Genomic DNA, 17,091 nt, shown 5'->3' on the forward strand with positions numbered 1-17,091 from the left:
ATCAAAGCTGCCTCACCCAGATCCTGCTAGCACTGTCACCCAGGCCTGGCAGCCACACGAGCAGCCAGGAATCCTGGTGATGGGGAAAGACAAGCTGCGTGAGGCAAACCAAGACGGATGTGCAAGCACTTTGTCTGCAAGCAAAGCTGCCCTTTCAGAGGGTCTCCTGCCCCACATGAGGCACACAATCCCGGTAAACAGCCTGGCCTGTAAAACCACCCTAAGGGCTTCAGTGACCTGTAAGAAAAGCATCGATAACACAGTGCATACCTGGCCATAGGCGGGTTTCTGCTCTACGCTCTCTTCCAGGGCTCGCCTCTATCAGTGGACCTCCTTTTTCTGCTATAGATGCACATGGCTGCACTGGTCTATCAGAAAGCCACCAAGAAGCAGTGACCACTGCAGTGCCTGGTCCTTCCCGGCAGCAGTGCTGCTACAACTGTTGCTGGCAGGGTTTTACATCTGCCGGGGAGGGACTTCAGCCTTCAGCGAAGGCAACCCTGCCTGTCGCTGCCGTCAGCCTGGCCTGGCCCCTCTGTGTCGGCTGGCTGTTCACCCACCTGGCAGCAGCCCCATTCCTTTTGCTCTTCCTGGGCATTTCTATTTCTCTAAGAAAAAAAAAAAAAACAACAACCCCCAAAAAACCCCACCTTCAACAGCATCTGCTGAAGATATGTAGTGTTTTCATTCCCGGGAGCCCTCACCTCCAGACACAGCCCCTGGCCTCTGCCTGACCCCCCCGAGACATCCCGAATGACTAACAACTGATGCAAAGCGGGGGTGTTGTCATATTTTTCAAGGTTTGCCTTGAGCAATGGAAAGTTTTGCCTAGCCTCAGTAGAGAGAAGGCAGAAGGCTGATGCCCTTGCGGAGAGCTTAAGTTTTGAAAAAGCAAGGGAAAGAGCGAAGAAAAAAGGGATTATCCACGGACTCTCCATAGGTACAGCAAGGAGGGAAAGGACAAAGGAACAGAAATGGCAGGACAGCAGGAAAAACCTTCCTCAAATGTGATGCATTAAGCTTTGGAAAACCCCTTCTCCTGGCAGAGGGTGGGAAACACGTGCCCCAGAGGGAGCCTGAAAGCCAGCCTGGGTAAACCCTCCCACCTCCGCAGCGGTGCCCTCTCAGGCGCACGGATCCACATGTGTGAGGAAAGCCTCTGTGTGGGGATCTGCTGCTTCCACTGTCATCCCGAAATGCCAGAGCCCCTCGGTGGCTGTTTTGTGGGGCAATGGTGCCAGAAGGGATGTTGGCCGTGCTGGGCTTTCACCCCAGAGGGGATGTGCCGACGTGCTTTGGCTGGAGGAAGGAGCCCATCACAGCTTCGTGCTGCCAACCCCGGAGGGGCAACCCCAGGGAGGAGATGCAGGGAGCCCAGCTCAGCCCCGGGAGAGCTCTTGGTCCAGAGGGAAAAGGAAGAGGCTGCAAGCTCCAAAATGGCACTGATGCTTTCAGCCTCCCAAACCCCCAGCGCTGCCCCAACTTCAGGGCTGGCGCTGGGTCCAGCCGGGACATTGCCCACTGGTTACACAGCTCCCGAAATCGTCAGGGAGAGAGAAGGACGTCCTGGCCAGGTTGCTGGTGGTGGCAGGAGGCAACAGTGAGGCTGGTGCAATGGTGAGGGGCATGGGTGCCCCGCATCCCCCTGCCATCCAGCCCCTGGGCATGGGGGGCTCAGTAGAAAGAGTATTGGTTTTCCACCGCCCGGGTCCGGCTCCGGGCACCATCAGCCTCGTGGTAGTCCTCGGCACTGGCGGCGGGGGGCTCCGGACGGCGCTCAGCACTGTCGCTGCGGCTCCGGGGGCCCAGGGCACCCTCCAGGCGGTGGTAGGGTGCAGGGATGGTGACAGCGGGGGCCACGGCCACCCCCTCGGCAGGTGGCGGGGCCGGGGGGCCGGCAGGTGCTGTGCTGCAGAAGTAGTGGGGGGGTGGCAGGTCGACCCGGCAGCCCGGTGGCTGTGACACAAGGGCTGGTGGGGGGCCGGCGTCTGCAAAGGAGACAGGAGCTTGACCCCTCCAGTGCTCCCTGGGGACTCAGCCCCCCCTCTCCTTCGCTGGCACCTTTCCACATCCACCCTCTCCCTTGCTCACGCTCTCCATCCTTGACCCTGTCCTTCCCCAACCCTCTCCCAGCATAGCAGGATACTGTGAGCCCCGCAGACCCCTCTGCTCAAGCCAGGGGACTGACACCCACAACCGGGGACACAGGGGTCACCCCAGCACAGCCGTGCTGCTGCGTGGTCCTCCCTGCCCACCTTCAGTGGGATAACACCCACCCTGGGGCATCTCCAAAGCCATGCGCACCAACACAGGCACAGCTTTAGGGAGGGGGGTCAGTGGGGGAATCCCAGGGATCGCTCCCCTTTTGGGTCCATGCGAGATCCCAGCCCTAACACGAACCCAGCCCTCCACATGCAGCCGTGCCCCCACCCAGCAGCGGCACAGCCCTGGCACCTACCGGGCAGCGGGCTCTGGGCCACGACGTAGCTGCGGAGCGTGATGTCGGCCGCGCCACCCGACTCGAGGGGGATGGGGTGCGTGTGGAAGTGGCGCAGCATGTCGAAGATGGTCTGGAACCAGAGGTGCTGCACGTGGCACTGCCCGCTCTCATTCAGCGACAGGCGGAGGTGCTGCAAGTGCAGGGGGCCAGCGGGTGAGCTGGGGATCGCAAGGGTGAGATTCACCCTTGCAATCAGCAGAAGCAGCCACCTCCATCAGCCAAGGGAGGTTTGGTCGTAATACAGGACTCTTATTTTTAACCTGCCTGGCCAGGAGGGTCTCCTGCTACAGGGTGTTTCCTGCAAAACCCCACTCACTGCAGCCCCAGGAGAAGTTTGTCCCCTCCTAGTGATGAACACCGTACAGAAGCAGCCAGAGAAGGGCAGCTGGGTGCAGCCAGGGGGGCTGCAGGCTCCAATCCTGGTGACACCGATGGCCTAGGGAAGCCCACAGCCTGCCTGAACTACCTCTTGTGGGACAGGTGACAAGGCCAGGCAGTTGCATCTCAACCCCTTGCAGCATGTGCCCTCTGGTAGAAAAGGGACCCAGCAGAAAACTACACGTGGGTTGTTTTATTATAGTGCATCTGTATACTTCAGGACATGGAGCTGACAAGAAGAGAGCTGAGGATGATGTGCCAGGCTACGCTGGGCTCCCACGGGATATTTAACCTTACGCCCGCATGGCAGGCACTGATCCAGCTGGGAAAGTGCTGATGGGGCTGGGCAGGGTGCAGAGGGCTCTTGGGGGACAAGGGCAGGTGGTCCCGAGGGATGCCCTGCCACGGTGCAGCTCCCCACAGAGCTGCTGTGTTTGGGGTCACCCCATGGCACCTGCTTGCACACAGAGCCCCAGCAGGGTGGGAAGGAGCCTGGGGTGCTGGGCCTGGCTGGCACTAATATTCAGGGAGAAGCAGAGGACACCCACCTTTGCTTTCCCCTGGAAGTTGAAGGTCAGCACGTACTCCCCCGGCCGCGTTTCACTCTGCCGGATGACGAACAAGCCGTGGCTCCGCGCACCTCCGAAGAGCACCAGCTGAGCTGCCTTGATCCGTGAGAGAGTCCCGTGGAACCAGGGGAAGTCAGAGAGGTTGATCTCTGCCTCCGCCTCGCTGTCCTCCCCTGGCCACAGGGACAGCAGACTTTTAGGGAGCACCTGGACATTGCCCTCTCCCACCCCTTCCTCTTCTCCCTCCTTGCACCCCTGAGAGTGAGGTGCTGGGGCCACATCCTGCATCCCAGTACCTGCAAGATGCCCGCTGGCGGCAGGGAACGACTCCAGCGTCTGCAGGAAGCTCTCCAGTGGGACGTGGGCGAGGAGCTCCCCCAGGGAGTCCCTGCCCCGGCCGTGGGGCATGGGGACGGTGGTGGCTGTAGGGGTGTTGTGAGCGCCGGGCAGGGCACATCTGTCTGGCGGCCTGGGCACATCTGGAAGGGAATTTTTAGAGGGATGGGCTCATGGCTTAGCATCACTGGACAAGGCTGGGGGCTGTCCTGCTCTGAAGGCCACTGTGCTAGAGCACTCTGGGCTCTAAGAGACATCGCAGGGCTAAGTTATGGCTCTGGCTTGCAGCTCAGGGGGCTCCCTTTCAGCCTGCACTGGGTTTCCTTCCCCTGGTGCGATCGGGATGGGGGACACAGATGTGTCTTGGTTGGGCATGGAGACAAGGTGAGGCTGTGCAGGTGGAGGCTGCTCGCTGGGACCCGAAGACCCCAGTACCTGCAGATGGGGACTAGATTTTCAACATGTACCAGGATGTACGGGGCAACGTTGATGTTTTAGATGGGGTGGGCCACCTCCCCAAGGTGGGGGCTAGCATGAAGGAGAGGAAGGCAACAGACAGAAGATGATCCATCCCCACAGCACCTGCTTCAGGCTCCTTCACTTTATTGCTGGCAGTATCTGGCCCCCCCAAACCAGACCTAGCACCTGGAGACACCCACCCTCTCTGTCGGGTGTTTTTGCCAGATGTAGGTCCTTACCGTCAGCCAGGAACTCGCAGCTGCAGGAGGACACCCTGCTCGGCAGACAGGCTCCCTGCGTGCAGGACGCCAGCTCGATGTCATCCCCGCTGTCCCTGGGGGGAGAGCACAGAGCAGACGGTCACATGCCAGCCGCCACACCGCAGGGATGCATGCATGGCACCTCTGCTCACAGGCACGTGACAGGGACTCTTGACCAAACGAAATTCCAGCTGTGATCCCGGAGCACATCCTGATGCCCCTTGCTTCCTCCTGGAGGGACTGCCATGGACAGAAGTGCCTGCAGCATTGAGAGGCAGAATGGCCAGCAAAACAATGTGGCCTTTTGGGGGTGAGATACCTGTGTGAGGGGATTAAACCCTTGAAAGGCCTCACTATGTGGGTCACGCCAGCTGGTCCTAGCTGCAGTATTTTGCTGCAACCTTGTTGGTTGGATGAAAATCTGTTACCTTGACTTTTGGTTTGCAAGACATATGTAGATGCACACACACTCCCACCACCAACTTCCACCCAAAGGTGCTTTCGCTTTCACCCTCCACAAAGGGAACCACCAACCCACAGGAATTACGTCCCTGAAAGACACCAAAAACCCAAGCCGGGAGGCCCGCAGCGAGACAGCAAGCGGGAGCAGAGCAAGAGGTGGGGCCACAGCGGTGCAGCCCCCATAGAGAGCATCCCTGCTGCCCGACCCCTGCCCATGCACTTCAGCACCCTTCTTGCGCAAGCCCCCCGACTTGCTCCACAGCCTATTTTTATCCTGGCTGCTGGCGAAAGCCTGATGCTGCTGGAGCTGCCCGTGGCACTCGGCTGCTCTTGCTTAACAGCGGCCACGTGGGCACAGGCAACAAGGAAGCGGCTGCGTTAGCAGTAATGGCTCACGAGGGAGCTGCTGAATTATTTAGTGGCCAGTAAGTGAATCAGCCATTGGGAGTCATTCAGCTGCAGCCGGTTAAAAACAAGAAGGGAGGAAGGAAACCAAAACCAACAGCGCTTCGCAGAAAAGCCGTCAACGGACGTTCACGCAGCAGCTCCAGCATGCAGCCCCTGGCAAAAGCATCAGGAGCTGATTGAAAATTCATTCTTGGCACCAAGCGTGTGTGTCGGTGTATTAAACAGCTCATTATTATTTGCTCTGGAGTTCATTATTATTTGCTTTACAGTCACGTCCAGACGCCAAAGTGGGACTGTGCTGGGTGCTAAGTAAACATAAAAGGCTGGGATGCTGCCGGTGGCAGAGCAAGGGCCTGGTGCAGGGCTGCCGGCGGCTTCTGCAGTGGCTTGAGGTGAGTACAGCCGCGGCGCTCGGCTCCGGCTAGAAAACCAGCACTGAAACACACACTGGGAGAAAAAGGGCCATGTTTCCTAGCCTCGCCTCTGTCAGCAGCCCAGCCTCAGCATTGCTTCTTGAATTATGTATTTTAAAAAGCAGCAAAAGGAGCTGAAGGAGCACAGATCTGGAGTCCATTAGTGCATCCTCCCTGCGAGATGCAGCCTCCGCCATGACCAACCCTGCAGCACCCAAACCATGACTCTTTGGCAGAAGGGGGCAAAGGCAGCCTGGAGGCAGCTGGAGCCTCTTCAAGCCCCTGGGTTCCAGGTTTGCTAGAGGTTTTCACCTCTGCAAGCTCAGGCACCTTGTTTTTACCAAAACTGTGCCAAGAAGGGCAGTGCTGGGGTTTCCCTGGAGCCTGGGAAGTGCCTGGGCTGATCCTGCCTCCCCGGGACTGGGCCTGTCTGAGCCAGCTGAAGGGCAGCAGCGCCAGGCACGCAAACCTCCCTATAGTGTAACCAGTGCATGGGCTGATGAAAAAAACAGATGAGAAGTTTTGGCAGAGTTGTTGTGACTCCAATGACAACAGCATTAATACCACGGTGACAGAAACATAAGTAAGTCAATTTACCCCACAGAATCTTAAATATACCATGGATGCTGTGCTGGAAAAAAGCATAGAAAATAGCTCAAATATAGTATAAAAGCTTCAGAGGGTGGGTGTGAGGAGCTTCCCATGTTGAGGGCTGCATTCCTGGGTCACCTGCCTCTGCCTGGCCAAGGCACACAGAGCAGGAAAGGGTGAGCAAGCAACCAGTGCTCTGCGAGGCTGCACCTCTGACACATGCAGGCCGCTAACTTTGCCTCCAGACTTCTGCTGGCATGAGTCAGGGACTTGCTGTAATAACCTGAGTAGCAAAACCAGCATCAGGGGTAACAGCCATGCTCAGTGGTGAGCAGCAGTGGTGAGCCTGGCCCCCGCACAGCACCCTCCTCCAGCAAGCCTTACCCGGGGTCGATGCAGTCCTGGATGTCCGCCACCCAGGAGTGCTTCTGCAGGGAGTCGATGGTCTCCAGGATGTACTCGGCCCCATTCTCCACCTGCGGACAATACGGGACAGGGTCAGGCTGCAGCTGGGGTCCCACCACTCCCCTGGGGCAAGGCACACCCCATAACCCAGCTGGAACCCCCCATTCACCTGCTGCTATTAAACAGCACCTCAGTTGAACAAGGCAGGGGGATAAATGCCCCCTCCCATCCCAGCAAAAGGATGCTGTAAGGGTGACCCACAGAGATGCTTTGGTGTGTCCGAGTGTGACCCCTGACCAAAGCCAGGGCTCGGAGGAAAATCTCCACCTCACCGTTATCAGCAAATGCATCACAAGGTTTTTACAGCCTCTGTGGCAAAACCACACCTGGCCAGCAGCATCGGGGATGCATGGCACTGCGCACCAGCACAGACAGCATCCCTCGCTTCTGGGGTGCCTCAGTGTCCCCCAAAAACTAGCTCTGCATAGGTAGAGCAGAAGCCATGCTGCCCTCTCACTGCCCCAAAATCCTGCCAGACCCCTAAGCCCAGGAGTTTGAAATCTCTCCTCTGTTATCTTTTCTGCCTGCTGGTCCATGAGGCTTCTGATTTCTGATTGCAATGGGGTGGGAGAGAAACCTCCTTTAACAGGAGAAAAATTAAAATAAAAATCAGGATGCAAAAGAGCCTCCAAAATTGCAAGCCCAAAGGAGCTGGGCCTTTCTGGGGCCAGGGAGGATCCAGAAGCCCCACATCAGCAACAGAGCAGCGGGTCTCAGAAGCCACCCCATGTGATGCTGTGTGCCTCTGGCAGGTTTCCCCGCATCCCTCATGGACCTCTTATGCATTGCGCTCCCGAGCTGGCGAGGCAGCCCTGACTCCGGGAGGGTATCGCATTGCCAGCTGAGACAACCTCCTAGCAAATTAAATTAATCACAAACAACTGAATCACTGTCCTGAAAATAAGCAGAGCATGCAGGGAGCAGTGCCCAGTGCCTGGGCTGGGACTGAGCAGCAATCTGCTCCCCTGCTGCACCCCGGGGCCATGCATGGGCCATCCTGCCCCAAGCAGAGGTGGAGGGGAGCAGCAAAGATCCCACCCCCCGCCCTTGTTTTGTTTAACTAGAGCAAAGGAGCCTCTCTGGCTTTCCGAGGGCAATGCATGAAGCCAGTGTGGGAGACAGGGCTGCTCTCTCATGCAGAGCATGACAGCAAGCAAAGTGCGTGCAGGGCTTAGGTTATTTTGCAAGTGCCTGCTTGTGCAATGGAAAAAAAAAAAAACCCAAACCACGCATGTGCTCGGTGTCTGATGGGTGGTGGGGACACACTATCTGCTCATTTTTAGGCCATCTGGTAGAAACTATTCCAGCATGGCCTCGCTGAACAAGGCAGGGGCTTTTCCACCCATCATAACCTGCCAGAGTGCAGTAGAGTTGCATGCAATGGTTGAGATCGGGCTCAACATCAACCCTGTACACGGGAAGGCAGCAGGGAAACCACAGCACCCAGCTCCCTTTCTTACCCCTCTAATCCATACGGCGACATCAAGGGGTGCTTCACCCCCTCTGCGAGTCCAGCTAGCAAAGAGGGAACGCAAAAGAGCGGCAAGAAGATGTCCCTGCAAGAAGGGCTGGGGCAGAAAATGAGCTAGAAATAATAAAGGATGTTGGGAATACGGGAAAAGCATCCTGTGCCGACAGCCAGGAGGGGAGGGCAAAGGCTGGCTGGAACGGCAGGAGAGGGGCAGCAAGAGATGGGGGAGCAAGCTGATGGTTTGATGGTTTGCTGCCTCGCCTCACTCAAAGGATCGATTGCAATCAATTAACCCCGCGGCAGGATAAGCGCCCTGGCCAGAATGGGGCAGGCCAGGAGGGTACCTGGTCAATCAGACATTTTCAGACCAGCAGGGTTTGGAGCGCTCCCCAGGGTAATTAAAGAAACGTCTGAAGCAGTCACAGAGCCATTAGTGGTAGGAGTGGAGAGAGCATGTCTGGCTCCTGAAGATGGGAAGAGGGCAAGCCCAGAGCCCTCCTCCAGCAGCCAGAGAAACCAACCCTCCACAGGCAGCCAGGAAGCACCCCGGAGCTGAATCCCCCCAGCAGGGGGGACCATGACCAAACCCTGTCAAACCCATCTGCACTTGCTCGTGACAGCCTCAGGGACGGGGATAAGCTGTGTCACATCCTTGGCATTGGCCACGCTTTGGACACTGATGCGACACTCCAGCGAGGCAGGTAGCAAGACACGGCTGAGTTGAGACTTATGAGGGGATCTAGAAAACACGGTCACAAGTAGCTGATGAGCCATATTCCAAGAGCAGATTCCGATGGATAGTGGGTTATTGATGGCTAACGCTCAAAGCTGAGGGATATTCTCAGAAGCTCCTTCACATCAAGGACTCTCTCCGTGCATGCTGCTCTTCAGTAATGATTAGGACAAAAGCAAAGAGAAGATGCCTAATCAATTCATGGATGACACCACGTTGCAAGTGTGTTGGAGGATGAGATGAGAATTCAAATGAACTTGTCAAAGCTGGGAAATGCTCTGTGGAAAAAATAAAGCCCAAGCCAGCCCCCAGCTCAAGGACATGGGTGAGCTCTGGGCTCGCACCGGTTGCCGTGGGTGTGTGGGCTGGGGAACCGCAACTCCGGAACGGTTCTGCAAAAAGCATCAAGGGGCTACACCAGCCCACAAGCTGCGTATGAATCAACATCATCATCAGGGTATGAAGAAAGCAACTGGATCAACTTGGGCTGGGTAAAGAGGAAGAAGAAAGGAGAAGCAATCAAAGAAGAAGCAATCCTTCCCATCCGCTCCTGGCCATGGCACCACATACGCTTTGGGGCACGCTCTCTCCAGAGTCTGCAAGGGAAGCGGGGAAGACCTTGGGCTGGTCAGTCTGCAAAGACGACAACACATGAGGTTGGTCTTTGAGGCAGAGAAGACAACAGCTGAATTAGCCTCCATGTCCATGGTGGACACTGGCTGCAGCAGAGGTTGAGGTTGAACAGCAAAGAAGCCCTTGGGGCAGGGAGGATGCCCTGAAGGAGGCTGCCAGTAGAAGGTGTGGGACCTGTACAAGGAGATGTGTTTGGTGGAGAGTGATTTCCCGCAGCAACATGTGCTGGGACCAGATGGGCTACCAGGCATGGGGGCTTTCACCAAGCCAGGCTCAATTTTTTCCCTCCTCTTTCACAGTTTTCTAAGCTTTTAAGTAGGTTCATTCAGCTGGGAAGCTTGGCCTCTCTGCTTTGCCTTTGCCACACACTTTTAGGGAGAAGCATCAGGGAGAAAGGTGGGTTTTTTAGCAGAGGTAGGACACAGAAATCCTCAAAACACTGCCCTTCCCCCACATATATGTGCTACCTCCCAGCCAGGCACGTCCAACAGCTCTGATGGAGAGCACAAGTCCATTAGCACGAGCTGGGAGGCACAGCCTCATTAGCTGGAGAGAAACACCACCTCCAACACCACGTTCATCATCATGGCGGCACGGTGCACACCAAGCCAGGACCCCGGGAAATTCAGCCCCAATCTGCCGTGACATGCTGCTGCCTTTCGGCAGAGCAGGAACAAGCATTAAGCTAATAAATTGCGTCATATGGAAAACTCTTTCTGGAAAGAGAGAGACTTTCACTCTCTGCTCACGTCCCCAGACTTGCGTGGGGTGGCTGGTCCCCAGGGCCTCGGTGGCCCCGCACAGCCGTTCCCATCGCCCCGTGTCAGCGAAACGGCCACCACGTGCCACTGAACTGGGGCAGCGGCAGTCACGAAACCACAGACAGCCGCACCAAAGAGCGTTTCCCCTTGCAGGTTGTCTCTGGACACTAATTTAACCCATCTCCTCGTGACACGGAGAAGCAAAACCCCATGGTGAAAGGCAGGCAAACAGCTCGATCCCAAAATACCCGGGCATCAGGTGGAGGTTGCATCATTCGGGGCCAGGGGGCACAGCCCAGGGAGGGGAGGCAGGGATCCCGTGGGGAGCATTAGCGCTGTTGCCATCTCAGCTCCGAAAACCAAGGCAATGATCCCCTTGGTGACTGAGCACGCCTGCAGCAGGGGCTGGATGCAGGCACAGGTGCAGTCCCCGTCAGGATCCACACCGCTGCCGCCCTGCTCTCACCTTTAGGACGAAGGTGTTGTCTTTGTCAGGCATCTCCAATGGCATGGTGGTGCGGACCTCGATGATGGCCGACAGTGGGATGCTCACCTTGGGTTTGGAAGCCTGGGAAAAGAAAAAAAAATTACTAAAAGAAATCGATAAATAAAAAAAAAAGTCACTCAATTGAATCAAACTCTCCCGGGGGACGATGCAGCGGGGCTCTCAGAGAGGCAAGATCACAGCTCAGCCTGCACGGTTATTACAGGGGGTGGGAAAAAAAAAAAAAAAAAAGCATTGATTTCCCTCATGTGCCTGATAACTCCAAGCTCTTTTAATTAAACCAAGAGGAGGCCCGGTGGAAGATAGGGAGGTTAGTGCATTTAACTGCCAAACCTCTTCCTTGCTCCAGCACAGGCTGATATGCCAGCTCTGCCAAGACCACTTATTTCTCTCCTTTATAAACACTCTCCTGATGGAGATGTGCTATCTGATGGGGGATAGTTCCTATGCGGAAGACAGCCCAGGAAGATGCCCCGTTTATGCAGTGCAGGAGCAGCATTTCAACTGAGAAGCTACGATGCAGCAGCCTTAGCTGTGCAGGGAATTTTAATTATATTAAAATAAAGAAAAATTCATTTCCCCCAGGGCCCCCAGCACCTGCCAGAGCCTCGATGGGGGGGCAGGACCTAGTGCCTCCCACTTGAGGTTTCTGCTGAGCAACAAATTCCCCGGGTATTTGTTTTAATTATAACAAATCCCCCCAAAGGAGCCCGTGGAGCTGCTCCCCGGGGCTCCAGGATTCAGAGCATCGCAGCTGCAGGAAGCAGAGATGCGATTTAGTCGCCAAAATCTGCGCCTGGTGCCTTGGGTGCATGGGGTGGGATGAGGCCAGCAATGAGCACCGGGCTGCACGTTACCAACAATGGGTTCAGTTCCCATTTTTTTATGGGAAAAAATAAATAAATCCAAGACAGAACAGGAACTACTTTTTCCCCTCCAGGACGTTTCATTTCCACCAGTGCCGGTGGTGGGGGCCCCAAGGCTGCCTCCACATGCGTCTCGGGCTGTGTGGGGCTCAGCCCTGCCCCGGGGTATTTTTTGCTCTTGGTGTTTGCCCAGCAGAAGGTCAGAAAGGAGGAAGCAGCTGCTTCAAAAGGAAAGAAAAATATGGTGTTAATTCACCGGTGAGCCAGAGAAGGGTCTTCTCCAGGAGGGCTCTTCCCTTTCAAGATTTAAAGACATGACCATAGTTTTTGCAGGGCCTATGCAAAAACAAACCTGTGGGCTGCTGAAGCAAAATGCCGTTCTCCTCCAGCTGTGCCAGGCTGGTGCCACTTTTACAGCTAAATCATTTGCCAGATGGAAAGCAAGATGGGATGAGGGGAGAAAGATGTAAACCAACGCAGGGTGTGATTATAACAGAAGAGTAGACAATGTTCATAAAAGTTGCCATAAAATAATTTTGAAATTGATTTTGAGAGGCAAATCAAGATACACTAAAAAAATCCCTCTATGAGCACTCTCTTAAATGTTTTAAGAGCTGCAGTTGTTCCGTTTTATCTTGAGTTTATTGCCCCTTTGGTGCAGCCAACTCGCCAGCGCTGCTCCATGCAGCCCACACCCACGGGGTTCACCGGATCCTCCGTGCATTGCGCCATGGATGCGGTGGTTTCCTTGCAGCCAGGTCTCGTGCAGTCCCTGGGCTGAGGAAGCCCCTAGAGCCAGCTACCAGCGATGCGCGCCATCCGTACCAGTGCCGAGCCGCTCTATAGAGATGCACTTGAGTTTAAACTCATATTTTATCTTTTATCAGGAGAGATGCGATGGTTATGCGAGAGGCATGGGCTAACACCAATGGTGCCAAGGTTCATTTCAGCCTCAGGAAAAATAGAAAATGCTGCTTAAAAATATGAACTATCCTGCTGTCCCCATATATAATGTACAAATCCATCCCTCTACCAAACAGAGGGTTACCGGGGGTTCGGAGCACACTGAGACCCGCAGAGCCGCAGCCCTGGGTGCGTGCCTGGCATGATGGCTTGTGTTAGACCAGCTTCGCTACCAGGGACTGAAATGCAAGCAGGAAACTCCTGGAGAAGATGAAGTAAATGAGATTTTTCTTCCCTAGGTATTTAAATAACCTGAGATTTCATTACCAGCACATACAGCTAGTAAAGCCCCAGGGAACAGCTTATTATTCACCCTGTGCTCTTCAGAGAGGAGAAGGCACAGCACAGATGAGGCACAATCACAGCATTAGCACAGGTGAGGGTTTGGCAGCGCAACACATCCCTTCACTCGGCCCACAAGCAAAGGCAGTCCCACGGTGAGAAGGAGACTGAAGGTCTCATAACCCACATTTTTTGAGCAAATGGCTCCACCACTCAGCCTTTCCCCCAGGAAAACAGGGACAATGTTTCCCTGCATCGTGTGCAGGGGGGGGATGCGTGCAAGAAGGGGAGGGAGGACACGTCGAGAACACACTGCAACGAAAACCAGCTCCCGATTTTGAAGCTTTCATTGAAATTGCAGAAGAAGAAAAGATGCAGGCAAGGAAAAGTGATACTGTGGGTAATAATAATCATCATCAGCGTTCCTCTGCCCAGGAGGGGAAGTAGCTGGAGGTGTCTGGGAGGAGAGCTGCAAAACCCATCCACAGTAGTGGTGCTCCAGCCCCAGAGGGCAACACTGGCGTCTTCTGTCCCCAACATCAAAAAGCTGCATTGGAGGTGGCCTTGCAGATGCCAAATTACTCCAAATGAATTATTTTTAAAAGGAAGAAAACTGCTTTCAGAAAGTGAACTAGCGACCCTCTGAGATCTAAAGCACAGAGCCCAGGCAGCAATCCCGGCCATACTGCTGCTGCGTGAGCCACCGCTCTGACATGTCTCTGCAACACGCTGGGAAGAGAAAAAAACCCTCTGGATAGCCTGGACACCCACATCTTGATGGGGGAATGAGCTTTTCCACCAAGACTGATGATATGTGGGGACCAAAGGACGAGGCAGAGGCTTCAGCACCTCTCCCAAGGGCTGTGGGGAAGGAGGGGGCTATGCCCTGGTGAACGGCAGCAACTGGGGCTTGCAGGTTGGACGGGTTTCAACCACGTTGTCCTGTCCATTCGCATCTCAGTCACACAGCACCAAATCTCCCTCTGGACCAGAGCTGGATTTCATCCCAGCTCAGCAATGGAAATAAGAAAAACTTAAAGCAAAGCCCAACTGCTGCTTGAATTGCTCAGAAAAACAACAGCAGAGGAAAGCCAGGACTTACCTTCGGAGGGACGTAAAACTCAAGAAGAAACCTCTCTCCTTCCACCTTCACCGCTTTCCGGAGCAGGAGGCGGCACTTCTGCCACTGCGAGCTCCCCACACAGTTCGTGTCGTCGGCCACCATGTAGCGCAGCGTCCCCTCCCTCTGGATGTCCACCAGCTCCACTTTGGAGGAGGGCACCTTGGACAGGCGCAGCTTGTGGGTCCACTTCTCCCGTGGGTCGCTGGGCTCCTTGCCCCCAGCTGGCCACAGCTCCCTCTCAGCTCTCCGGCCACCCGGGGCAGCTTCGGCGCCTGGCTCTGGAGAGGACTTGCGATGCCACATTTCCTTCATACCGTCCACCACACACAAGCTCATGTTCCTCAAGGAGAAACCTTTCTTGAACTTGGGCTTGGTGGCAGCATGGATGGAGACGTCCTCCGAGCTGCGGGACTGGCCGTAGGAGGACACCTTGCGTGCCTGCACCTGCTGCGCCGGGCTCAGGTACCGTCCGGCACCCAACGGGGTGTCCATGCTGTCCAGGGACTCGGTGGACGTCTCCTCCTTCCTCGGGGTGACCTCGCGCCCGTAGGGGACGTGGCAGTTCTGCAGCCCCACGAAGGGCACAATGTTGTACTTGGTGGGGGAGTCGGACACGAACACCCGGCTGACCTCCAGGCTGAAGATGTCCAAGAAGTTGGCGGCAAAATGGCGGGAGAAGGAGGTCTCTGCCCCAGGGGTGTCGTAGTGGGGGTTCTCCTTCAGGAACTGGCAGAACTTCTGGGCGAAGTCCACAGCGGCCGCCTGGGCGTGCAGCTCGCAGAACTCCCTCCAGTCGGGGAGCGGGGAGGAGGGCTCCTGGCACAGGGCATCGCCGTTCATGGCTGCCCCATTCCACCTGCCGGCGGGCTGCGGGGGCAAGGAGACAGCGTGAGTATGGGCAAGGACATGGGCAACCCACCCTGCGCAGCCGTGCCCCCCTGCAAACAGGGGTCTCCCCCCCGCCAGAATGCAGGAGCAGGTTTGCAGCCCTGGTGCAGAGAAATGCCGTGGGAAAGTGTTTTTGCTCTGTTCCCTCTCCACCTTGTACGCTGGAAAAAATCTTGGCCCCAGCAGCAGCCATAAATTGTACTTATTTTACGATTATGACCATGCAAAAGCATTATTGATTTCTCATAAAACTGCTAAGGAGTCCCCGACCGGAGGAGCCCAGGGGGATTCGCCTTCAGGATTTCTCTCGCCTGCGTGTTCTGCCTGGGCACGGCAGCAGCCCTCCCATGGGGTGAGGCAGCACCCGGTGTCCCAGCGGGGCCCACACAGGCACACAGGGCAGCACCCACCCCTCCGCACCCAGCAGCTGGGCCTTCTCTTTCTCCTTCCATATTTCTGTCCTGATCCTTTGCCACATCAATTTTGGTTTTCTGGTTTTTGTTTGGTGCTTTTTTTTGGGTTTGGAGTTGTTGGTTTTGTTTTTTTTTTTTTTTTTTTTTTTTTTTTGGAAGAGACATATTAGAAGAGGCATGGATCTTAACTTCTTTTGTTGGCAAGGACCAAGCCTGACACACTGCCAGAGCCACACATCCTCAGGCTTTATAGACCAGAGCCTCCTTGGCTGGGTGACATCTCACCTGGGGCAGGCGCTGCTCTCGTGTCCCCCCGCCATGGCTGAGCCCTCCCTGTCCGGTCACATCTCCATCAGACGGAGCTGAGCTGCTGGAGCCATGCAGGAGCTCAGCCCTTGCCCCTCGCCCTCCCCGCTGAGAATCAGGCACCGTGGCGTAATGGATAACCCCGAGACAGGTCCTCGGCAAAGACCAACGAGTAGGTAGGGTATAAAATAAGGGAATAAAATCAGCCAGACCCAGGAGCCCACCAGAAGTTGAAGGGAGCTGAAGACCAGACCTGCACACCCACGGGAGAAGCACCACTTTGCCCCACCTCCACACTGGTCCCTCTCCCAGTGGCCACAGGACTCGCAGGGGCACATGAGCATCCCTGGCTTTGTGCTTATGCTGGACTTCCCAAACTTCTACCTAGCTTTGGGCAGCTTCAACCACCTCCCCAGGGAGACCCCAGCAGCAATCGCATCTCAAAAATCATCTCCCAGTGTTGAGACTGCTTGTGCCTGCTGGTGATGGTGAGCCTTCCCCAGTGAGCAACTGGGGCACCGCTCAGCCCATGTCCCCAAACTCACAGCCCATGTGTCCAGACAGCCCTCTTTCCCCGCCCCACCAAGGGCAGCAGTTTGGCTGACCCACCTCAGCTGGCTCAAATACAGAGCCCAGGGGTGCCTGCAGCTGCCATGTTCCAGACAGGGACCGGGCTTGGGGAGCCAGACTTCTGGAAGGACAGGACATTTCCCTTGGATTTTGCTTTCTCCATTCACAGAGCAGCTCTTTTGCTGGCAAGGGATTGCTCCTGCTAATAAATCATGCCCAGTAACCTGCCAGCAGCTTACACGGCCAATAATTAATTACCACTCAGATAAACTGCACAAGCCACAGGATTGGGGCAGGCACCAGGGACTGGGCTAACCCCCTCCTCATCCTCCAGACCCTGGCCACATCGGTCACCAGACCCCAGGCAGGACTGAGCCCCAAAGGCTACAACCTGGAGCAGCAGCGGCCAGGAGCCGGTTACCATTTCCCCAACACACCCTATGGAGATGAGACGCTGCCTGACCCGCCAGCATGAAACATTGGAGCTCTCCAGGAGCACCTCCATCCCTGGAAGTGGCTCTCCAACCCCCTCAAACTCACACAGGCAACAAAAGCACTCGATGGAAAGAGAAACCCCAAGCTGCTTGAGAGCCAGAATTGGGGGAGCTTGGCTCCTCCGCTGTCTTGTAAGGACCACACAGCTTTCCCCTCGGCAGCATCTCTGCCCCACACACGTGGCATCTTCATGCTTTCGAGACGGGGATGCTGCTCAGAGTCCCGGCTGTGCCAGGGAGGC

The 17,091-nt window shown here is 55.9% G+C and overlaps 1 protein-coding gene across 1 annotated transcript; it reads right to left on the reverse strand.

Moving 5' to 3' along the window:
* Nucleotides 1-1,674: 1,674 nt before the first annotated feature.
* Nucleotides 1,675-15,039, reverse strand: SH2B2 (SH2B adaptor protein 2). Its single transcript, XM_009492503.2, has 8 exons — nt 14,158-15,039; nt 10,906-11,007; nt 6,761-6,852; nt 4,482-4,576; nt 3,744-3,926; nt 3,427-3,620; nt 2,459-2,630; nt 1,675-1,988 (listed from the first exon to the last, which is right to left on the reverse strand). The coding sequence occupies exons 1-8, from the start codon at nt 15,016-15,018 to the stop codon at nt 1,675-1,677; spliced, it is 2,013 nt and encodes a 670-aa protein (XP_009490778.2). The 5' UTR covers nt 15,019-15,039.
* Between the last annotated feature and the right edge of the window lie 2,052 nt (nt 15,040-17,091).

This window comes from Pelecanus crispus, chromosome 12 (genome assembly GCF_030463565.1).
Source record: "Pelecanus crispus isolate bPelCri1 chromosome 12, bPelCri1.pri, whole genome shotgun sequence".
NCBI lineage: Eukaryota > Metazoa > Chordata > Aves > Pelecaniformes > Pelecanidae > Pelecanus > Pelecanus crispus.

Bases quoted from the DNA above. Each gene is read 5' to 3' on its own strand.
- SH2B2 (XM_009492503.2), bottom strand. From the start codon at position 15,018: ATGAACGGCGATGCCCTGTGCCAGGAGCCCTCCTCCCCGCTCCCCGAC. The intron at 4,577-6,760 runs GTAAGGCTTGCT...CTCTCCCCCCAG, and splicing joins CAGGACTGCATCGACCCCGG to GGACAGCGGGGATGACATCG. The intron at 2,631-3,426 runs GTGGGTGTCCTC...CTGCACTTGCAG, and splicing joins ACTTCCAGGGGAAAGCAAAG to CACCTCCGCCTGTCGCTGAA.